General features: G+C 54.9%; 9 protein-coding genes across 9 annotated transcripts; 4 read left to right on the top strand and 5 right to left on the bottom strand.

The window, feature by feature from the left end:
• Nucleotides 1-160: 160 nt before the first annotated feature.
• N657DRAFT_655166 (histone-fold-containing protein) lies at nucleotides 161-1227 on the bottom strand (the record flags this gene model as incomplete). The annotated part of the gene is made up of 4 exons (XM_062794574.1): nucleotides 161-268; nucleotides 323-582; nucleotides 842-868; nucleotides 1206-1227. 4 exons carry the CDS (start codon nucleotides 1225-1227, stop codon nucleotides 161-163), a joined length of 417 nt encoding a protein of 138 aa, XP_062648805.1.
• A 1186-nt stretch (nucleotides 1228-2413) lies between these two features.
• Nucleotides 2414-3299, bottom strand: N657DRAFT_679825 (NAD(P)-binding protein; the record flags this gene model as incomplete). Its single annotated transcript, XM_062796218.1, has 3 exons — nucleotides 2414-2815; nucleotides 2869-3030; nucleotides 3114-3299. 3 exons carry the CDS (start codon nucleotides 3297-3299, stop codon nucleotides 2414-2416), a joined length of 750 nt encoding a protein of 249 aa, XP_062648806.1.
• Nucleotides 3189-5438, top strand: N657DRAFT_643829 (nucleotide-binding domain-containing protein). The gene has a single exon (XM_062792628.1). It carries the CDS (start codon nucleotides 3663-3665, stop codon nucleotides 4938-4940), a length of 1278 nt encoding a protein of 425 aa, XP_062648807.1. The 5' UTR covers nucleotides 3189-3662; the 3' UTR covers nucleotides 4941-5438.
• Nucleotides 5439-6023: 585 nt separating this feature from the next.
• On the top strand, nucleotides 6024-10013 carry N657DRAFT_663009 (uncharacterized protein; the record flags this gene model as incomplete). Its single annotated transcript, XM_062795158.1, has 2 exons — nucleotides 6024-6045; nucleotides 6889-10013. The coding sequence occupies 2 exons, from the start codon at nucleotides 6024-6026 to the stop codon at nucleotides 9591-9593; spliced, it is 2727 nt and encodes a 908-aa protein (XP_062648808.1). The 3' UTR covers nucleotides 9594-10013.
• On the bottom strand, nucleotides 9748-11038 carry N657DRAFT_349792 (uncharacterized protein). The gene is made up of 3 exons (XM_062786924.1): nucleotides 10762-11038; nucleotides 10005-10462; nucleotides 9748-9935 (listed from the first exon to the last, which is right to left on the bottom strand). Exons 1-3 carry the CDS (start codon nucleotides 10925-10927, stop codon nucleotides 9903-9905), a joined length of 657 nt encoding a protein of 218 aa, XP_062648809.1. The 5' UTR covers nucleotides 10928-11038; the 3' UTR covers nucleotides 9748-9902.
• Nucleotides 11039-12893: 1855 nt separating this feature from the next.
• N657DRAFT_570541 (MFS general substrate transporter) lies at nucleotides 12894-14735 on the top strand (the record flags this gene model as incomplete). The annotated part of the gene is made up of 5 exons (XM_062788745.1): nucleotides 12894-12930; nucleotides 13025-13240; nucleotides 13310-13692; nucleotides 13755-13987; nucleotides 14063-14735. 5 exons carry the CDS (start codon nucleotides 12894-12896, stop codon nucleotides 14733-14735), a joined length of 1542 nt encoding a protein of 513 aa, XP_062648810.1.
• A 169-nt stretch (nucleotides 14736-14904) lies between these two features.
• On the bottom strand, nucleotides 14905-16476 carry N657DRAFT_643833 (LigB-domain-containing protein). Its single transcript, XM_062792629.1, has 4 exons — nucleotides 16327-16476; nucleotides 16026-16218; nucleotides 15797-15969; nucleotides 14905-15738 (listed from the first exon to the last, which is right to left on the bottom strand). The coding sequence occupies exons 1-4, from the start codon at nucleotides 16347-16349 to the stop codon at nucleotides 15129-15131; spliced, it is 999 nt and encodes a 332-aa protein (XP_062648811.1). The 5' UTR covers nucleotides 16350-16476; the 3' UTR covers nucleotides 14905-15128.
• A 1150-nt stretch (nucleotides 16477-17626) lies between these two features.
• Nucleotides 17627-18345, bottom strand: N657DRAFT_643834 (uncharacterized protein). Its single transcript, XM_062792630.1, has one exon. The coding sequence runs from the start codon at nucleotides 18005-18007 to the stop codon at nucleotides 17813-17815; it is 195 nt and encodes a 64-aa protein (XP_062648812.1). The 5' UTR covers nucleotides 18008-18345; the 3' UTR covers nucleotides 17627-17812.
• Nucleotides 18346-19331: 986 nt separating this feature from the next.
• N657DRAFT_643835 (Phospholipase/carboxylesterase) lies at nucleotides 19332-21219 on the top strand. Its single transcript, XM_062792631.1, has 7 exons — nucleotides 19332-19373; nucleotides 19440-19553; nucleotides 19642-19687; nucleotides 19835-19995; nucleotides 20051-20077; nucleotides 20230-20600; nucleotides 20661-21219. Exons 2-7 carry the CDS (start codon nucleotides 19527-19529, stop codon nucleotides 20764-20766), a joined length of 738 nt encoding a protein of 245 aa, XP_062648813.1. The 5' UTR covers nucleotides 19332-19373; nucleotides 19440-19526; the 3' UTR covers nucleotides 20767-21219.
• Nucleotides 21220-21289: the final 70 nt, after the last annotated feature.

Raw genomic sequence — 21289 nt, forward strand, 5'->3', positions numbered from 1 at the left:
CTCCGCGAAGTCCTAACGATTTACCTCCAACGCCTGAGTATGCATAGCCGGCCAACCCAACAGCGACCTCAGCAGCATTGCTTCGCCGACACGCCTGCTCCCTCCCTGCGCAGTGTACAACGACGACCAGGCGAGGCAGCTAGTTCCCAATCCAACACATTTAGTTATGCCTCGCAGCCGCCGCAGCAAACTGTTCTTGCTGCAGGCGCTCCAGCTCCTCCAGTGTCATGCCACTCTGCTCCAGCTTGTTTGCCTTCTTTTCACGCCCCTGGGTCACGGGGTTAGCATCTACACTACCAGGCACGCGTCTTGGGTTGCCAACTTTTTGAACTTCCTTGTGTTCCGCCGCGGCTTCGAGGACGGCCGGAACATAATCAGGGAAGCCAAGCTGATCTAGTGCCTTTATGATGTGATCGCAGGCAATCGTCTTCTTGGCCTCCTTCTCCGAGATTTCGTTCGCCTCAGAGCTGATGAGGGTGATGAACTCGACACAGCATTCTATGAGTATGTCGCGGGCTTCCTTTGAAAACGCAATGCCTGACGACCCCGACAGTATCTCGCTGACGATCTTCTGGACGGTAGCTTATGTGAAGTCAGGAATGTCAGCGAATGATCGCCCAACGACAGCAATGAGGGAGACAGCCGCTGGAAGATGTCCGGGAACTCATGACTCGGTGATCCACCGGCCGGGCTGAAATTTGATGATCTCTAGGGCAAGGACCGTTCATGCGGCATGAGCAGCAATACTGAGACTTCAGTCGCCGATGTATAACCAACGGCGACGGACTGTAGCCCTGGCCGCAACAGCTAAGGGATTCGGCTGAAGCACGGGTGTACATACCCTTGGGTAAAGAGAGGTCATCACTGCCTGCTGAACGTTAGCATCCGGATCGAAGCCAGCTGGATTTCAAGTATTCAAGTATATCGAAAGTGGGACGCAGCTGCTTGTTCCGTCACCGTCGAACTGCGAACCAATATCGGGCATCATTACCGGGGCGTTTTTAGACCTCCAGAAAGTCGGACTTGGTGAGCTATCAACGTTTCCTCCGCTTGGCCGACTGGACTCGGTATGCGGGAGTTGCAGGGAGAGCGGTTCACTTGAATTCGCAGAAACTGAAATAACAACAATACCCGAAGGAAGCGGCATCCAGTTGATCAAATCCGAGAGAGCAAGTAGGAATCGAGGGGAAAAAATATCCACACACCTCCAAACTCATGGTCGGACATGGTGATGTGCCCGGAGAGAGGGTGCCAGCCCCTCGGAAACAGCAAGGCGGCGACAACTCTTGAGGCTTGGTGGTGGCGCGAAACACCCAACCGGTTATCTCGAAGTGAATTATAAGACGGGCTTATCCACAGAGGAGATTCTTGGTTGCAATGAGCAGATGGGCCGACATGGTTATGAACAAGGGGAGCGCTTGGCTCCCTTGACGTGGAGTTGGTTGAGCAGCCTTTATACTGCCTGGCATCTGCAACCCGGTGGTTGCTAATGTGCTAATGCAAGACGCCACACACACAGCTCGTCCCACCCCACCTGTGGCTGGGCATGTGCCCCTCACCTCGCAGTCATCCATAACTCCCAGTCTTGCGCGTCGGAGGACCCACTGCAATTGAGCCTTCGACATTAAAAATTTCGTTGTGACCCACTCAAGCTAAAAGCTTCGAGTTCTTCCGGCACCGCATCAGCAGAGCATCAAAACGGCAAACCGCATGGACAGAAAATTCATGTTTTTCCAGCTCTTTCAATCTTGGATCATTCAAACAGCATTGGTTAAACTCATGCTCAAGTAAGGTAAGCAGACTATGATCTCCTCATTCCCCAAACAAATCCCTCCTATGATGACCCTTTCGTGTCGCCCCTATCATACGAAACCGTGGTGATAGACACTGTCAAGCCAAACGACATTCCTGAATTTTATTCCAAGATGGCGCTCAGAGACTTGCATTGCTCCTTGTTTTGCTGGACAAGCTGACATGGTTTCAGTATACAGCACTTTACACAGCCTGACCTCGGATGCCGACAGCCCTTGTCCGACATGATGCTCGAATTGTATCATTCCAATACCGAATAACTATGATGGAAAACATTTACCTGATCTACCGCTATACTCCGAGCCCAGGGATATGACACGGCTTCGCCATCGAAATACTGACTCCGTTGTTCCCAGACAGCGCTGGGCTTGATAAAGAGCTGGGCAGGACTGCCGTAGGTGGTAGGTCATTTTTCATCCTGAAAGAGTCACGCACCATATGATGAACACCTTTATATTCCATGCTAATACTGAACACCCGTATGTGGAGGAAAATAAAGCCTTCTTTTACCCCTGACTGCTTTTCTATCCGCGCATTTTGATATTCTGCTCTTGATCTGTTCAACGCTGATAAGCAACCAGACAGGTCTTCCTTCTCCCAGCTAGCGATACTCAGCAAGCTCCGCCGCATCCCATTTGAAATACTTGCCCGAAAGCTCTGGTTTGGCGTCAACAGAGAGCTTCGCGATGACTCTGCCGGACTGCTCGGGCTTGATGAGCCTTCCCTCCTCGAAGTCCGTCTTGAAAGTTTCGTAGTCCTTCTTCGCCATTTCCGTACCCTTTTCCCGGAGTTCTTTTTGCATATCAGTATCGACACGACCCGGGCTGATGGCCACCGAGGTGATGACTGGCTCCTCGACGCCAACGTGCTTGGCGAGAGAGTTCAAGGCCGCCTTTGACGATCCGTATGCGCCCCATGAGGTGTAAGCGCTTGTGGCGGCCCCAGAGGACACGAAGACGATACGGCCCTTTGAAGCACGCAGGTGAGGGATTGTCTCCTTCGTCTTCTCAAATGTCAGTGTCGTCTTCAGCTCATGGGTGTCCTCTTTCCACTCACCAGTGCCAGCGCGCTGAAGAAGTTCGCATCGTAGAGTTTCTTCCATTCCTCAACCGAGGCATTTTCGATGCGGGTCATGGGAGACAGCACTCCATGGTTCACCACAACTCCATCTATTTTGCCAAATGTGAGGATGGCGAGCTCTGTTGCCCTCCAGGCTGTCTGGGTTGAAGTCAACACCGGTCTAGAGGCCTCCATCCGGCCAACGAAAACATAAGTCAAAAGACACAAATTATCTCACTTACATCGGCGAGTGTCATATCAGCCGCAAGGTATGCGACCTTCGAAGGATATTGTTCCTTCAGCTGTTGTAGCTTGTCGGCTGATCTAGAAACGAGAACAACTTTATGCGATGCGGCCAGAAGTGTTTCGGCCACCGCGAGGCCAATGCCACGGCTTGCGCCGGTGACGATGACCACCTTCGATTCCATCTCGAACTGGGGGTGCTTGACAGTCCAGTAACGTTGGCGGCTTGGCGAGATCCTGTTGATGCCGGAGCGCCTCCGAGCTTCTGAGCGTTCATCCAAAAAATTTGGAAACCCCTCCATGTGGGGAGCGGGGAATAATGCTAATCCAAAGGCGTGCCTTGCCATCGGGGTTTCTCCATATCCAGCTGCCTCGACTCCATCAAAGCCGTCCGAACGGAGGTCTTCTGGGCCGGAAGGGGAGATTTCCCTCCGCCCCCCTTTTTACAGAGTGCCTTGACAGTATTAATTTACTTTTGTATGTTCCTTGTGACTATCATTCTCAGTCGTTCAACCAAATACCCGACAGGTTCAACCCATATTGTAGACATGTCTTCTGATACAGTCATTCTTGGTGCGGGTATCATCGGCGTTTCCACAGCCTACTACCTGTCCAAACACCAAGATCCAACAAGCATCCATGTGGTCGAGCCGTCCCCCGAGCTCTTCTCCTCGGCGTCCGGATATGCGGGCGGGTTCCTCGCCAAAGACTGGTTTTCCCCTTCTTTGTCGGCACTCGGCGCCTTGAGCTTTGAGGAACACCGCCGGCTCGCCGAGGAGCATGGCGGAAGGGAGCAATGGGGTTACGCGCCCTCCACGTGTGTCAGCTATGTGGCATCTGCCGCAACGCGCCACTCCCAAAAGCGAGGCGACGACTGGTTGCGTGACGGCACGAGCCGGGCCGATGCTGCCCCTGCTGTCCTCGACTCGCTGTCCGGGAAGACGCCGGCTTGGTTGCGCAGGGTGGACGGGGACCACATGGAGCTCATCAGCGACGAGGGCACCACGGCCCAGGTTGACCCCCTTTTGCTTTGCCGGTTCCTCTTGCAGGAATGCGTCAAGCGCGGGGTGAGGCTTCACCATCCGGCCAAGCCGATCTCGGTGGTCACGAACGAGCAGGGCGAGGTATCTGGTCTCCGCATCGCAGTTTTCGAGTCGTCTGCCGAAACGGAATTACCCTGCGCGCGGCTCATCATCACGGCTGGATCATGGACAGGGAAGGTGTTCCAGACGCTATTCCCCAAGTCGACCCTTCAAATCCCCATTAAGAGCCTGGCCGGCCACTCCATGGTCCTGAAGTCACCGCGATGGCATGCCGGGCTGGAACCCAACGGGTGCCATGCCATCTTCACCACGCATAACGAGGGCTTCTGCCCGGAGATGTTCTCTCGGCTGGGAGGTCACATTTACTTTGCGGGACTGAACTCGTCAAGTCTGCCGCTTCCGAACGCGGCGGCCGGTAAGGCGACGCCGTATTCCAAGGACCTGGCGCAGCTGCGACAGGCGGCCAAGGAGATTCTGGGGTCGGGAGCCGAAGGCGAAGACGACCTGGAGATTGTCCGGGAGGGATTGTGCTTCCGGCCTATTACCTCCTGGGGCACGCCGATTATCTCGAGGATTCGGGATCAGGATCTCGGCGCCGGCATGGCGACCAGAGGAGGGGCCGAAGGCGGGGTGTTTGTCGCTGCGGGCCACGGGCCTTGGGGTATTGCCATGAGTCTTGGTACGGGTATCGTCTTGGCTGAGATGGTGCAGGGTCTGAAACTCAGCGCCGATATCAGCGGGCTGTCATTTGATGGGGAGAAGGCGAAGGTATATGCGAGTTAGACGGTCTGGTACGGATATTGGATTCGGAATCTCGGAGGCAGGATCAGGAAAGCTTTCAACAAGTGTCTTCTTTTCCTTGACTTCTCAGTGTCATATCAATGCGCCGGGATGTTCCGCAAACTGTCTTCTTCATCAAGTATATGGAGCTGCCAAAGGTCAAGGAATGTTTGTCTGCGAGGAATTGGGGTATCAGGATAGACTGGACGTTTCCCAGCACACAAACGCTTTCCGGTTACGCTTTCACAGCGGCCAAGGTAGGTCACGCCAGAGCCGTCGAACATATATCTACGGTACCGGCCTTTACTCTCGTCGTCTTATCAGCATAGAGCTGATGCACTCAACAACCGGCCGTCTCCAGGAGCTTCAACACAACTTTACAAAGCAGCGTGTGCAGACATCATAGTTCATCGGTACCTGAGAAAGCTGCAGCAATCGGATCAAGGCAAGGACAGGCCGACTCAGAGTGGACGAGGGAACGGAACCGACAGGCAGCCAATGAGAAATCCCCTCTTGCCGCCCAGGCCGCACATTCCCCCTGTCACCGTTCTTCTGGCTTCCCCACACTGGCCGCCCTCCTTTGCCCGGAACATCCAACGACAGGCCTAAGCTGCTCGCCATTCGCTGAGCTGCATCTCAACTGTCACCCCAATGGTCGAACGCGATTTGACGGGCTTTTCGGAGCCCAGAGACATCACAATGTCGGGACCTTCAGGGCCCTGTTACTGGGGGCGAAGCGTGCTATTCCAATTCGTGGCCTGCACATCCTGCAAAGCACGTCAGCCATGGTCACATTGGCGGTCGCCGATGCTCATGGGCCATATGGCATCCTGGCACCCACTGCACCGTCCCTGGTTCCTTCTCTTGGGGACATCTAGATGTACAGAGTAGGATACAGCGCCTTTCTTGCACGGTATTCTGTGCCACCGTAATCAACACAGTATCGGTGATAGGTAGTGCGGAGTTACTCGACATCGTCAAACATCTTCCTCAAGAAAGGCCCAAGGCAACGGTCGTGCTACGGTCACTGTCTTGCGTCGTTGGAGGGACGGACTCCTGGAAGTTGCGGTCACAGCATCCGCTTCCATGTGCGCACGTTGCCAGCTGCGCGTGTCTCCCGCCCTGCCCACGCATCGACGCCGCATGAGATAACAGCTGCCGAGAAAGGATTGCAGCTCACTTCGAAGTTTGAACCGTCCGGAGTTGGCCTCCCCTCCCACCCCGAATCTGCAAGGCCCCAGGCCTAGCGCCCGCTTGTCGTGCAGGTCTCCCGAATAACGTTACAGTCCGGTCCGCAAAGGACACTACCGACTCTGTTCCGCGGGCTATCTCCACCACTGTGTGATACCTCTGCAGCTGTGCAGTTGGGATAACCAATACTAAGGCCCACGCAACCGCTGCTGGTCCTTGGCGTGTGCCTCTGCTTGCATTCCCATCCCGGACCCCTTCAAGTTCAACAGGTGTCTCTGGTCCTGATTGACTTGCGCCTGCGAGACAACATCAACTGGGACAACGCTGATGAAGTTTTCTCACCGTTTGGCCTTGGAGTAGGCGCTTCAGCTTGCTCATAGCTGTCTATCGACTTGGGATTGAGCAGAGGTGAGCGATACTGATATTCCTACCGCAACTCGCGTCTCTCAATCCACGCCGCTGTCCCATCCCACTTTGTTGGGCCTTCTCCGACCGCGCGACTCCTGTCTCTCTGCTGGTTCCGATGGATTCGTCATTTAAACGCGGCGTCTTCTAATCTCGACTGAATCGGGCGGTCAAAGATTGCTGTCCTTTTCGCCGTCGCCGACAGCTTCGACGGCAGCTTACGTTCCACGACTCGGGTTCCACAACACCATTCTGGACAAGTGACACAGAGAGGATCGGTGGCCGAGCTGAAGCCGTCTCATCACCAAGCTCAGGCGCACCAGAACACATCAGATGGCTTCGCACATCGAACCAGCGCTCCGCAACGCTGCCGGCGCCTCCTCTCCGACCGTTGCTGAGCTCGCGAAACGAATCAACATCCCGCTTGCGCCAAACAGTCCGCCGGGCTTAATACAGGCTCTCACGGTCGATCCATGGTCGCAGTCGGGCAAATATGGCTTGGGATGGACGTACTTCGCCCTCGCGCTCGGGGGCATGGCGGTGTTCATGAGAGTCTGGCACTACTGGCAAGACAAGATCCGGCAGGCCATTTATAAGCAGGACATGGAGCAGCATTTTCGGAACCTGTATTCGCTGGAACCAGAATGGGACAGGTCGGCGGCGCTGGCGACGGGCGTCACAGCCTCGGAATCAAGGCGGCATTTCTTCCCGGACGAGCCGCACATCCAGGAGAAGGCCTTCAAGCCAAAGGCGCATTTCTCATCCGTCAGCTTCGTCAACGACACCTTGGCCCTGTTCCGATGGGTCTTCTACCGCCCGATCCCGGATATCGTGTGGAGGAAACGCCGATTCACCTTTTCGTCCCTCGCCGTGCTCAGCTGCGTCTTCATCGCGCTCACGTTTGTGACCATCTATTGCTTCTTGCAGCAGCCTCTTTACTGGCAGAGTATCCGATTCGGGTCACCACCGCTGGCCATTCGCTCGGGCATGATCGCTGTCGCTATGACGCCCTGGATTGCCGTGACCAGCACCAAGGCGAACCTCCTTACCCTGATCACAGGCATCGGGCCAGAGCGCCTCAACGTCTTCCACCGCTGGCTGGGCTACCTGTGCCTCTTCCTCTCGCTGGTTCACATGGTCCCGTTCTATATCCAGCCGGTTTGGGAGGACGGCGGAATGCAGGTGTTTGAGGCCCTTTTTCCTCCCGGGAGCGGCATCATCTATGGATCCGGAATTGCCTGCCTCGTCCCTCTCGGCTGGCTCTGCGTGGGCTCCCTGCCTATTATCCGCAGGAAGGCATACGAAATATTCTCCCTCCTGCACGCGCCGGTTGGCTACATCTACGTCGGCGTTCTCTTCTGGCACACCAAGAACTTCCTCATGTCATGGGGCTACCTATCTGCGACCGTCGGTATCCTTGTCTTCTGCAACCTCTTGCGCCTATTCAAGCTGAACTGGACTAAGCCGTGGCGTATGGCATGGCTTGTGGGGGATGAAGCCGCTATCAACATCATGACGGAGAACGCCATCAAGATCACTATCCCCACCCAGATGCGGTGGAAGCCTGGCCAATACGTCTATCTCCGGATGCCGGGTATTTCGCTCTTCGACAACCACCCCTTCACCATCTCGTCTTTGTGCAGTGAGGATTTCCCTTCCGAGTACGGCGAGGAGTATCGAGACTGTGTGCTCGTCTTCCGCCCGTACGGTGGCTTCACGCGCAAGGTGCTCGAGACGGCCATTGAAAAAGGGCCGTTCCACACCTACCGGGCCTTCCTTGACGGGCCTTATGGTGGAATGCGCCGTGAACTGGCGGCATTTGATACATGTATCCTGATCGCCGGCGGGAGCGGCATCACGTCGCTCATGTCGCAGCTCTTGAATCTGATCAAGCGCATGCGGGATGGCAAGGCCATCACGAAGAAGATTGTGGTGGTGTGGGCACTGAAGCGGCTCGAAGCCATGGACTGGTTTCGCGAGGAGCTCCGGATTTGTCGCGAGGCGGCACCGCCAGAGAGCGTTACCTGCAAGTTCTTCGTCACGGCGTCGGTGAGGCAGAAGCCCAACCCTGCTGCCCACCAAGGCCGGGCGCCCAGGCCTCTCAGCAACCTGTTCCACGACAAGCTGGACGGCTTCGTGGCAGGCATCGCTAGCAAGCGCAACAGCGCCCTGATCATGGCCGAGGCGCAAGGCGACCCGGAGCGGGAGCGCGAGCTACGGCGCGAGGACGAAGATCGCATCACGGCATTACCGCAGCAAAAATATCTGCAGCCGCATGCCTTCCCGCCGCCGCCGCCCGGCCCGCCTCCCAACATGAGTGGGCTGTCACCCTCGGACGAGGCACTCCGCAAGCTCGAGGGCCGCGACAGCGAGTGGAAGACGATCGAACCTGCCGCCTCCAGCCATCATAGCAAAAAGAGCGATGGCGAATTCCATTTCCCACCCCTGGCACCGCGGGTAGACGGCATGCCTCACTTCAACTATGCTCCGCCAGCAGCAAGGCAGCGCTACAGCCAAATCCTCGCCGAAGCAGAACCCCGCCTAAGCCAAGCAGGCAACAGCGAAGTTCACCCTCCCAACGACATGACCATCACCACCAACGACCAACCCACAGAAGACGGCAACGGTAACGGCTCGGCACCAGTCCGTCCGCCTGAACTGGCCCACCTCCGCACCAACGTCGGCCCCGCGTTCTCCCGACCACCAAGACCGACCAGCACGTTCCTCGGCCCGCCGGCGGGGTTCGACTTTGGGTTCCCCAACACGCCGACCGAGTTCCAGCGGTCGCTGATGCGGTTCGCGTTCCCCGTGCCGCACGAGATTGACGGTGGGTGGAGTGTCGAGTACGGGCGGCCGGACCTGGGCTACATGCTCAAGGAGTGGGCAACGGGCGGGCCAGACGGGAGGGGGATCCTGGGGAGGAGGACGGCCGTGTTTGTGTGCGGCCCGCCGGCGATGAGGGTCGGGGTTGCGAATACCGTTGCGAAACTGCAGGCGGAGATTTGGGGGGATGAAATGCTGGAGGAGATATTTTTGCATACTGAGAATTATGCTTTGTAGAAGAGGGGGGGTGCTTTGGGTGGTGGTAGTAAGTAGGGCTGTATTCGTGAACAACGGCGGTGGAGGAAAGGGAGAGAGGCTGGAACCTGGTGTGGCGTGGCGTTCAGGGGATACCACATTGTACATATTTCTGAGTTTGTTTGGATACCAACGCTCCCAGAGTGAGCGAGTCAGCAACTAGGTTGAGTCGCACACACTTTTGCTTGGACTTTCTACTGTCATGGATTAATCAGGATGGGGCTTCAGCTGCAGGACATGAACTGGCCTTGTTCTTTTGTTGCTGGGGGCTCAGCACTCGGACTTCATGCTTCATCTAATGGAAAACTTGACTTGATTCTCTCTCTGCCATCTGTGTCAGCGTACAGCTCCCAAATCAGGAAACCGGGTGTTGGATAACTTGGGACTTTGTACTTTGCTAGGCAACAGCAACTGCCCGGTGACAACCAGAGAATTCCTGATGTCACAATCGGCCTTTCTTTCCCATTCCTTTTGCATCCTCCACCTTTTTTTTCTTCCTTCTTTCCCGGCCCAGTTGCGAAGGTAGTAGTGAAGGAGGAGTCGCCCGGAATCCCGTCTGAACTCGCCATCCATGTCGGCAGTACCCGTAGTCGGCCCTACTCGATGCCTCCCCCAGCCCCTTTGACTGGCAAATATATGCCCACTACGCGTATTTGCCTTCAGCCATGCTTCTGGATAGTGCCGCCCCGAACGGAATATGCCGCCATGTCGCCGGAGGTCGGCCATTCGGGTGCCGGTTTGCTTGGCCCGGGACCGGGCGCCGGGAACCGGGGGTTGCCAGGCCGGTGGGTCCGGCGGGCGATCAGCGGAGTCGGTTCCAAACTGGAACCAACAGGTTCGTTTTGTCGGCCCTATTTGATGAGAGTGAGCTTCTTTCCCTCATCAGCCCCTCTTACACATGTATTGCGTCTTTTTCATCTTCTGTAGACCCTTCCCTGTCTTCTCGTCAACAGTCGTACGTGCGTTGCCTCACAGTCTCAAACGTCAACTCCCAAAAGATGTACCTGTGCTTGGGTTGCTTCGGTCTTGTTGCCAGGCACACCCTGGGTTTGCTGTAAGGCAGATCGGGCCCGAAAGATTATCCCCCACCCCTCCCCAGACGAGCAGGCTACCGAACGGCCTCGATCTCGAGGCGGGGTCCTCTACCTACTCAAAAAGCATTGAGTGCAAGCATCGAATACTTTGCGAGGGCCATATCGGTGGCCTTGTGTAGTCAACCACCAGGTATGTGAGTTGAGGGGGAATGACAATGTCAGAGGCATAAGAAGGAAGATTGACACTCCCAATCCATCACACAGACACACCGTGCAAGTCATAATTGGTGGTACTGGTGGGTAACAGATGTGGAAAGTGTCACTCTATACGCTGATGAAGGCTGTCCCTGACATGGAAGCATACAGAAGCTTACCCATGGGAGTCGGCTTGCATCCTGCCTTGCCGTCAAAATCTCGGGCAAACTTGGAAGCTAGCAAAGCACACTGTACCTTCGTGCGCTCTGCAAGAACAAGGATGCCGTTTGCAAGTACCTCGTTCCTTCCATGTCTCGGTCTCTTTGCGGCCCGACGTCTTGCATCGCACTCGCGCTTCCAACGAACCTCTTCCTGTTACGTTATAAACTTCGGCCGACAACCGTCCTTCCAGACCGGCATCGCCCTCACGACTTACGTCGCAAACCCGCAATGGTCAACGAAAATCGTATGATAATTTCCCTAATGGCTCTCTCCACCGAGCATATCAGATCCTAGATCTCTGAACTGACTAGAAGCACACCGCAAGGTTGAGACCCTTTAAGACTCTCAGACGTCGTGGGTTCCTTTTCGCGCGTACCGTTGTCTATTCGTCCTGCCGTGTTACCTAGACTTGGGGGCATATGAATTCAGCGGGCCCTGGTGTCACGACTCCCATTTGCTGCGTCCGCTGCCGCTAACTGCTGCACAACGGATGGTTACCGCCCCGAAAAGATGAGGCATGAGGGCTGATTAACTAGCGAGTAGGGCAGGACGCACGACATAGGGGCTCAACGCCAATTCCTCGTTCATCCTTGGCCCTAGAATCGTTATTGGAGTGGTTGCTACTATTCCTCCCGGCGGGTGGTTGAGATCCTCCATGCCTAGACGCGTCTTAAGATGAGGGTTACACAGGTGTATCAATATGAGATGGGTGCTTACGGGGAAGGGTGTGCCGACTTCACGAGCCTTGACATGTGCATGGCATCTGGGTTGCAGAGCGCGAACCGGCGGCCATCCACGTCATGCCTTGCGGATCTAGACAACTCACGACGGACGGCAGAGAGGCTCAAGGCCCGCGGAGTTGTCCTGCATTTTAGCCTGCTCGAAGAAACAAGCCTTCCGGCCCGATGATAACGGAACTGAAGGGATACCGGCATATTCTCCGTCTTTGCCCATGTGTCGACCCCTGTGTATGCTTCAACTTCCACTCACCAAACACGCCTGTCCCCGGATCCGCCTACATGGACTAAGGGCCCAAGATACCCACACACCGTTTCGGGCCTGAGATCAACGTGACATGCTCAGGCCGTTCAGGGCCTCTCCCTGCCGCGCTGCATCATCGTGGCTGTTGGTCGTCGGTATTCGGTGACGGTTGGAGAACCAACTGCTCGAATCTGATGCCGGAGGGCTGTGCCAAGGGGTGGGTGTCGGTCAACTTTCATCCCAAGCTGAAGGTCATCACGCCTTAAAGGGAAGGAATGGATGGACGGCAGAAGAGTTTGCAATTCGAGGCATCAAAGGATCCCTTTCCTCCCGTGTTTGCCCTCTCGCCTCATGCGGTTCGGAACGAGACACAAAGTGGCGTTCCTCTGGATCATTACACAGCAGCAAACCAATCTACTCAAAAATTCTCCTTCCGTCGATTCCTGCGTCCTTATTACAGGTATGTAACCCCCCGAGTCATCTCACTTTCTACATGGTATTGTACAGATCAATAATGAGTTACGGCCGTGCACAGGGACCATCTCGACAACCAAAAAGAGAGAAATAGGGACAGAAGAAAGCTTCAGTCCCTATGCCGCTGTTTCGAACCTCTCATCCTCCTGCCAAGGAAGAGACCAATGTCTCTGACGAGGCTCACGATGGCCATTGGGAGCTCTCCGTCAGAATGCCCAGCGACATGATGTTGCACGAAGATGGCCGCGCTGAAGAGGGCGGAAGGCATTCGGTTTGCCCTTCCCACTGCCCTCGACCTCCAACAATTCCCGACACTGACGGCTCTCGTCTCCAGGGAAGCATCGACCGATGGATGGCCCTGATCGCGCTGGCCTTCATGTGGACGGGGGCTCAGGCTCCTCTGTATCTGTTTGGTAAATCATCCACGATTCCCTCCTCTCTTGTCTTGGTTTCGGTTCCTGCCATTCTCTGCTTTTGCCAGTCACTGATTCTTGACGCTTGACCCAGCTGGTGCCCCGGTCTACATCTACCGCGACCTCGGCGGCGTGAACTACTGGGTGTGGTTCATTACCACCAACCTCCTCGCCACGGCCGCCATCTCCCCGTTTGTCGGTGCCCTCTCAGATCTCATGGGCCGCCGTTATGTCGCCATCGTTGGAAGTGTCACGATTCTCCTCGGTCAAGTCATCTGTGGAGCCGCGAATGGAATGCCCATGTTCATCTGTGAGTCCATCTCTGCAAGAGTCCACGTAACAAAACTGGACGGTGGCCGATGCTGACGTTATGTATCAGCCGGCATGGCCATCACTGGCGTCGGCACAGGTATTGACGAGCTGACGGCCCTGGCCGGCACCGCTGAGCTCGTGCCGCTCTCTCAGCGCGGCTACTACATCGCCGGCATCGTGCTGACCGTCCTCCCCTTCCTGCCATCGGCCATGTACGCCCAGCTGATCGCCTACCACTCCACCTGGCGGTACATTTCCGTCTTGACGGCCGTCTGGACACTCATTGGCCTCATCGCGACAGTCGCCTTCTACTTTCCTCCGCCGCGCGCTCGGTTGCAAACCCGGGAGGAGAAGATGCAACTGCTGAAGAGGACCGACTTTGTGGGAGGCTTGCTGTCCATTGTTGGGCTCGCTGGCTTTGAGGCGGGGATTCTTATGGGAGGGTATCAGGTGAGTTTCTTTTCATCGTTCCTGGTATTGACCGGGCAAAAAGGGGGCTAACATGTCTGAAGTACCCTTGGACGAGCGTGCAGACTCTGGTCCCTCTAATCCTAGGAGTTCTCTTGATGGCTTCGTTCGTGGTCTGGCAGCGATGCGGCACTGCCAACCCGATGGTCCCTCGACATCTCACCAAAGCGCCCCGGACCCTGGCTCTCACGATGCTCATCACCTTCATCTCGGGCGCCAACTTCTTCTCGGTGCTACTACTCTGGCCTCCCGAGGCGTACAACGTGTACGGACATGAGTGAGTATCCCCGCATCTTTTCCCACCACCCAGCGCCCTCCGCTCAGTCACTGACACATCCGCCCCACAAAAAAGTCCCGTCGGCGTCGGCATCCGCGGCATGCCCTTCGCCTTTGGCGTCTTCGGCGGCTGCGTCGCCTCGCTCTTCCTCCTCTCGTGGTTCCGCGGCCAAATTAAGTGGCTCGTCTTCAGCGCCTCGGCGCTCATGACGGTCGGCTGCGGCTGCCTATCGCTCGCCACCGTCGACAACATCCGCGCCGTCTACGCCATCCTGTTCGTCGCCGGCCTCGGCGTCGGCGGCATAACCATCCCCGTCTCTACCATCGCCACCATCATCTGCCCCGGCAACGTCATCGCCACCGTCACGGCCCTGACCATCGCCATCCGCATCGTCGGCGGCGCGGTGGGCTACGCCGTCTACTTCAACGTCTTTGTCAACAAGCTCGTCCCCGAATTGACGACGCTCGTGGGCGCCGCCTGCGTGCGCAGCGGGATTGTCGACCGCCAAGTCATCCGCGAGGTGATCGAACTGACGTCGGTGTCGCTGATCAAGGAGATTCGCCACCAGCCGGGCATCGACGAGCGAATCTGGGCCGAAGTTGTCGCCGCGGGCCAGCTGGCGTATGCCAATGCCTATCCATGGGTGTACTACTGCAGCGTTGCGTTCGGGGCCGTCTCGGTCCTCGCCAGTCTGTTCCTGGGCGATATCTCGGAGATGGTGGATGACACGGTCGTGGCCGCTATGTAAGGGGGGCGTTACCGTCTCCAAGGTCACACCAACAATTTTCTTTTCTCGAGTATGAATTAGGGAAGGAGTGGTGGCCCCTGGGTGAGCAGAGCTTTGGCACTTGGAGCGGAGGCGTACATACAAGGTTCCAGCTGAGGATGCGGAAAAGCTTGGAGATAATCGGGGGTCTGGTGGACAGATGTGAAGGAGGATGTCGGAGTTCGCTCTGTATACTCTGTACGGAGGTGGCCGAATGCTGGAGGCAAGGTTGCTACATGGTCTAGGAAAAGGGGCAAAGACAATAACTGGAAATAATGCGCCGTCTTGGCGGAGAATGGTTTATAGACCGGACATTGTAGCTATTTGCAACTGATTCTTGCAAGACACTAACATCACCCTGCTGCGCTACTGACCTCACGCGGGAACATCACCAAACCGGTACTGCCCCCAGGCGAAGCTTGCCTCATGCAACGTCCACGTCTGAATGCCCTTATCATTACCCGCCGCACCAGCCGCGACGTAAACGGGCATCAAGTGATCAGCCCAGGGATGAGCCTGTTTGGCGTCCGGCCGCCGGGTCACAGCCGCCATGCGCTCCTGCCTGATCTTGGGATCCGCCTCGACAGCTTCCTTGAGCGCGTTATCAAACGACACGACATACGGCAGCGGGGTGGGGCTGCCCCAGGCGAAGCGCATGTCGCGCAGGTTGTGGACCGTCATGCCCGTGCCGACGATGAGGATGTTCTCCTCGCGGAGCGGTGCGACGGCCTGACCGAGGCGGTAGTGCGCGTCTGGGTCTTCGTTGTTGAACAGGGACACCTGCACGAGTGGACAGTTGAGCGGGTTTTCCTCCGGGTTGAAGGCCACGTTGAAGCCCGAGAAGACGCCGTGGTCGAGCCCGCGCTTGAGGCCCTTGGCCTTGATGCCCGCGTCGGAGAGCAGGGTCAGGATGCGGGCGGCCAGCGTCGGGCTGCCTTTGCTGGGGAAGGTGGCCTTGTAGAACTCCGGCGGGAAGCCATAGAAGCTGGCGTGACTATGTTAACATCATGCTTGAAGGTTGAAGGGGGTAGAGGTATACATACTCGTAGATGAGGTCGGTGTCTTCGGCATTATTGAGGTGAATCTCGCTGGGCTCGGCCTGCCAATGGGCTGAGAAGACCATCACGGCCTTGGGCTTGACTTTCTGGGTGATCTCTTTGCCGATTGCCTGGAGAACGGGATAGACGGGGTGTGTCTTATTGTACTGCACATCTGGCTGGGAGAATTGTCAGCTAAGAAGATAGGGCCGGGTTAGGGTTGTTGTTTACTTGCCCCTCCGTGGCTAAAGAAGTACACCGGCGCTTGCGGCATGCTGGAAAATGGCGGATGTGACCTGAACAGGTGCGAGTAGCTTCTGATGTTGGATAGAAATGGCAAGCTGCGAGCCAGCGGGATTGATGAACTCAACAGGAAAGCCAGGATGAGCACCGATGCGGGGAGGAGATACAAGCTGAGCTGTCTTGATCTAGATCGAGGCATGTTAGACGGCAGTTCATAGGCTGTTTCTTCCCAAATCGGCTGCCGCGCGCTAGGGATAACTTCCATAACCAGCAGTTAGCACTAGGGAACTTACCCTTGCACTCGCGCTCTTGGCATCCGATTTGTCGGCCCTTGTTCTCGTCTGAAGTGTTTACTAATGAGCCCGGAAGTTCAATAACCTCCCGAAGATTTTCCATAATCCTTACGTATAGGGAAATGGCATATACTGTGTAATGGGTACTTAGCCGTTTGAGTAGAGGAGATCCTAACCTTATCTATCGCGCGATATGCAAGAGTCCGAAGCTTTCGCAACGCTGGAAGTTGAAACACGGAGCGGAGCTCTGCCGTACTACGGAAGCCGATAGGCACAAAACGAACATAACTACTTCAGTACTAGCGTGCTTACTACATTTACACCCTCAACTCTCAATTACTCAATGCTTTAACTACTGCATTAAATCTCTATGTAGTAAATGGCGGTTGAGACGAGGAGTATTGTCTTCCAGATCGTTATACTCTATAATAGAGGCGGAGACTATGTGCTGATAAAGAAAATTAAGGATATAGCAGGAGCAATATATCGAGATAATGTCAAAGTCGTCTATACTATCATCTTATCGATTATCTATTGCAGCCTAACTAGAACTAGGCTTGGCTGATATATTGGGACTAGTGTAACGGGCTGGGCCCGGTGCGAGCCTCGGCGACTCTCGGCAAATACCAAGACCCCTGACGAGGCTATTCCCACTCGCCCCACAGCACACCGAACCTTCTAGCAACGCGCTCAGACCAGCGCGCCTACGAGGATAAGTATGCTTGCGAGCTACCAGAGTCTGTCGTCTCTCCTTTTCTTCTCCAAGTTCAGTGTACTCGTACAGTCGTCATGAGCTAGTTGCAATATACTACCTGAGACCGTTACAACTAGTATCTATATTAGAACTAGTAGGAAGAATGTTTGTTATATTACTATCCTAAGCAATAGTGCTTATGTCACGGCGACTGCGCCGCGCCTGCCAGGACCTACGGGTGGGGCCCGGCGTGTGGGAAGCACGGGCCTCCTGTGGTTTGAAGATCTTACATCTCGCTGCCACGAGTTCTGTTCGTAGCTCCTTGAGCTACGTCTTGATAATCAAGTCTGCTCGTACCTGACGGAATAGAGCCTAGATTGTAGTTTAGCCCAAATACAATTGTCATCGGATTATCCGCCTGTCCCGCCGTGGCAGCTTATGCCTATTAAAACGCGAAGGAAGTTGGTCAACTAGTCCTACGAAATCTATGCAAGCTATACGAGAATTTCATTTTATTAAGTAGAGTACTATATTTTGCTGGCTATATAAGTACCCGACGTATTTCCTGCAGTATCTAATATAGAACTAGCAGGAATGTCCATACTAATTTCATTCTCGGCTAGAGAGGCAGGTCTTCATTTTCTGTAACGGGCTGGGCCCGGTGTGAGCCTCGGCGACTCTCGGCCAGCACCAAGACCGTGATGAAGCCATTCCCACTCGCCCCACAGCACACCGAATCTTCTAGTAATGCGCTCAGACCAGCGCGCCCACGAGGATAAGTATGCTTGCGAGCTACCAGAGTCTATCGTCTCTCCTTTTCTTCTCCAAGTTCAGTGTACCCGTAGAGTCGTCATCAGCTAGTTGCAATATACTACCTAAGACCATTACATTTTCCTCTATTATAGAGTGGACATCGATCGGCTGAAGCTCAAGATTGTCAGTAATAGGCTGAGCGACTGCGGTCTGGTCATTATTAGAATTAGACATCGTATATTCGCGAGTATAATTATTGTCCTTAGACTATAAATTTTTCTATAATCGTAGAGGCTTCATAAGGAGAGAAAGAGTCATATTAGAGCTTTAAGAGGAATATTGTGACGGCGCCTGCTGTCGGAGTGCAGGTGGCAGCACCTGCCACTGAGTGCACGTGTCCCACCTGCCCTGGCATTTAACTTCTGCATCGCGATAGCTCTTCCAGCTTCTCTTTCTTTTTGTTGGAAGACCAACAGCCACGATTCCACGGTGATCACACAGATGATGGGAGCTTACAACAGTGGGTTTGAGATACTCGGAGCATCCCAGATGTTCTTGATTGAAGGTTGTTCTTCTCTCACGTCTCCAGCGAAGGGGGAATCGCCCTGACCTCGTTGTCCAGCGCCCGGGTTACCCCTCACGTTGCCTGACGCTCAGTTGGGCAGCCATGCATCCAACAGCAGGGCACTTGCAGCTGAGCGTCCGAAGTTCCAGTGCCACGACTTTCCAACACTTTTCTTCTCATCTTGCGATTATGTGACGAATTTCAAAGCCCCAACTTCTGAAAGGGACTCCTGAAGGTTATAATTGACAACGGGGTGAGGTTCGGTGAAGCCAAAGGGTTCACAACAAGTGCACAAGCAATTGTCTCAACAGTAGATATGGCTGACTGCTTGTATTGCTTACTGAGGAAGCTACTGTGATGCCCGTAGGCTCTGGGGATCGTGAACTATATACAGCTTCCCCTCCTACTGTCCTTAGGAGCGTAGGAGCGAAGTTCGCTCCTGCCGCTCCTGGTCCGCTGGGAGCGCTCGTCGCTCCCATCGCTCCTTCCATGGAGCGAATGCTTGACTTCGCGCTCCCGTCGTGATTGGCTATACCCCTGTTCTAAATGATTGACTCGGGACGCTCCCCTCGCGCCCCCACCAGATTTCTGCATACGGCCATATTCGTGACAGATTAGCAGAATAGAGTCAACTATTGCAGTGCCTACGTGCCTCGCCTCGATGCTACTCGTCTTCTACATATATACGTTAGTACTTAGAGCATGAATCGAAGCTGGATAGAAAGCATACCTAAAGGTAACTATAGTAATTTAGAAGAAGGGGAAGTGAAGATAGATTCGTAGAGCGCTGCTGTATACGGATCCGTATACAAAGTAAGGAATTAGATTCCTAGCTCTAATTGGCTAGCATTGAGCTTTATTTTGGAAATTGCTTAAAGATATTGTTAGAAGACCAACAGCCACGATCACGGTAATACGCTTTATGGGAGCCTTTTAAACAGTGAACTTTTCGAGTGCTTAGGACCAGCCCAGGGTTGTCAATTAAGTTGTCCCTTCCTCAAGTTACCTGGGTATCTCCCAGGCCTTATGTAATAGGTACGACACCAGCCACCGAGTTTCCGAGTTTCAAGTGCCATCACTTTCTAACAGATATATGTGTAGTAATGGGTGTTACGTTAGCGTTATTCTAATCCCGCCCCGGGTGCACGCTAACTAAAATGGTCCTAATGCTCGAGCGCTGAGGTGGTCATGTTCGTTTTGTGCCTATCGGCTTCCGTACGTTAGCCATCCCCATCAGCTGCTCCGTTTCATTCGTGACAACCAGCAGTCATCCGCAATCATGCCGACACTAATACGCGCGCAGCCCATCCTGTTCCCGGCGTCAGCTAGGCACACAGCCACTGTAATCTGTATGCCAAACTCGCTCTCTTTTCATATACGTTTTCGAAATTCTCGGGAGTTGTGGAAGTCGCGTTGCCGCCTAAAGAGGCACTTTGCTCCCGAAGAACCCCCAAGTCACTCTCAAGAGGCATGAAATGACTGACATTGCTGGACAGTTGTCCACGGCCTGGGCGACACGGGCCGTGGCTGGGCCGGGACCGTCGAGAACTGGCGCCGCCGACAGCGTCTCGATGAGGTCAAGTTCATCCTGCCTCATGCACCCGCGATTCCGATTACCTGCAACTGGGGAGAGAAGATGCCCGGGTGGTACGATATTGTGGGTTCTCTAACTTAAGTAAGTCAATTCACATCAGCTCGCTAACATGAATCAGCACACCCTTGACGGCAACGCTGAGTCTGTAAGCAACAAATTTTCTTCGTTTTTGGACTGTTTATACCCGTTTTGGGACTGTCTTCAGGAGCTATCCTGCTCCCGAGACAGCGCATTTTGCTCCTGAAACCCCTTTGAACATTTTTGAAATGAAAAATCCATAGCTGACATCGTTGGTAGCTCAGCGTCAACGAAGACGAGGCCGGAATTCTGGTCAGCCAGGCCTATTTTCACGAGCTTATCCAAAAGGAGATCGACGCCGGCATCCCTCCCGAGCGAATCGTTCTCGGCGGCTTCAGCCAGGGCGGTGCCATCAGCATCTTCAGCGGTCTCACGGCAAAGGTGAAGCTGGGGGGCATTGTGGCCCTCTCGTCGTACTTGCTGCTGAGCCTCAAGTTCGCCGACCTGGTGCCCAAGCCCGAGTTCAACAAGGACACGCCCATCTTCATGGCCCATGGCGACTCCGACCCGGTAGTGCACCCTGAGCTGGGGAAGAAGTCGTACGATTTGCTGAAGGGCTTGGGGTACAACGCCACTCTCAAAATTTACAAGTAGGTTTTGCCGTCACAGGTCTGATCGTATTTACGATGCTGACTGAAGGGTCGGTGTAGGGATATGGAGCATTCAGCCTGTCCTGAGGAACTGGATGACGTCGAGGCGTTTCTGCGGGAGAGGCTGCCGGCGTTGGGGAACAGCGACGCGAAGTCGGAGCTCTGAAATAAATGTTTCTGTTTTCGCCCACAGCTTCGTCGTCACCAAGCCGGAAAGGTGAGTTCCGGACTGCTGGATAGGAGGGACTGCTGGGACGCCTAAGCGGCAACTAAGCCGCGCGGACGCAGCACGAGAGCGGATGCCTTGCATGTAAAATAGCGCGGAAGGACCGCTTGCCCTAACTGGGCGGGGCGATCGCCCTTGCGGTGTAAGATCAATATATATATGTTTTTGTTTTGCACGGTTAGCTGGGAATTATGGTCATGGGTTATTTGCACTTGGCAGGGCAGATGGGCGTTGGGGTAAGATTCTTAGACTCAACGCGCTTGTTTCTGTGAACCACTTAACTTACTGCTAACCTCTAGTCAGTGACATGGAAAGGTGTGTTGACTCAGAGGTGGAAGATTATGACACTTAGCTTCCTTCCTGATTGGGTTCGGCGATGGGGAGAGTGCCACCTGCGCAGCCATGATGTGCCTCAGAGGGGATATCGAACTCATCAAGGTCAATGCATGCTGCGTTCTTGTCT

Source organism: Parathielavia appendiculata (assembly GCF_033297405.1).
Source record: "Parathielavia appendiculata strain CBS 731.68 unplaced genomic scaffold N657scaffold_4, whole genome shotgun sequence".
Taxonomy (NCBI): domain Eukaryota; kingdom Fungi; phylum Ascomycota; class Sordariomycetes; order Sordariales; family Chaetomiaceae; genus Parathielavia; species Parathielavia appendiculata.

Excerpts from the sequence above, each read along its gene's own strand:
- N657DRAFT_643829 (XM_062792628.1), top strand. The coding sequence starts at position 3,663 with ATGTCTTCTGATACAGTCATTCTTGGTGCGGGTATCATCGGCGTTTCC.
- N657DRAFT_349792 (XM_062786924.1), bottom strand. The coding sequence starts at position 10,927 with ATGACTTGCACGGTGTGTCTGTGTGATGGATTGGGAGTGTCAATCTTC. Across the intron at positions 10,463-10,761 it reads TTGCACTCAATGCTTTTTGA|GGCCGACAAAACGAACCTGT; the intron begins GTAGGTAGAGGA and ends CTCATCAAATAG. Across the intron at positions 9,936-10,004 it reads AGTTGCTGTTGCCTAGCAAA|AGAGAGAATCAAGTCAAGTT; the intron begins GTACAAAGTCCC and ends CACAGATGGCAG.
- N657DRAFT_643833 (XM_062792629.1), bottom strand. The coding sequence starts at position 16,349 with ATGCCAAGAGCGCGAGTGCAAGG. Across the intron at positions 15,970-16,025 it reads ACTTCTTTAGCCACGGAGGG|CCAGATGTGCAGTACAATAA; the intron begins GCAAGTAAACAA and ends CAATTCTCCCAG. Across the intron at positions 15,739-15,796 it reads GACACCGACCTCATCTACGA|CTTCTATGGCTTCCCGCCGG; the intron begins GTATGTATACCT and ends TAGTCACGCCAG.
- N657DRAFT_643834 (XM_062792630.1), bottom strand. The coding sequence starts at position 18,007 with ATGTCTAATTCTAATAATGACCAGACCGCAGTCGCTCAGCCTATTACT.
- N657DRAFT_643835 (XM_062792631.1), top strand. The coding sequence starts at position 19,527 with ATGTTCGTTTTGTGCCTATCGGCTTCC. Across the intron at positions 19,688-19,834 it reads GCACACAGCCACTGTAATCT|TTGTCCACGGCCTGGGCGAC; the intron begins GTATGCCAAACT and ends ATTGCTGGACAG. Across the intron at positions 20,601-20,660 it reads GCCACTCTCAAAATTTACAA|GGATATGGAGCATTCAGCCT; the intron begins GTAGGTTTTGCC and ends GGGTCGGTGTAG.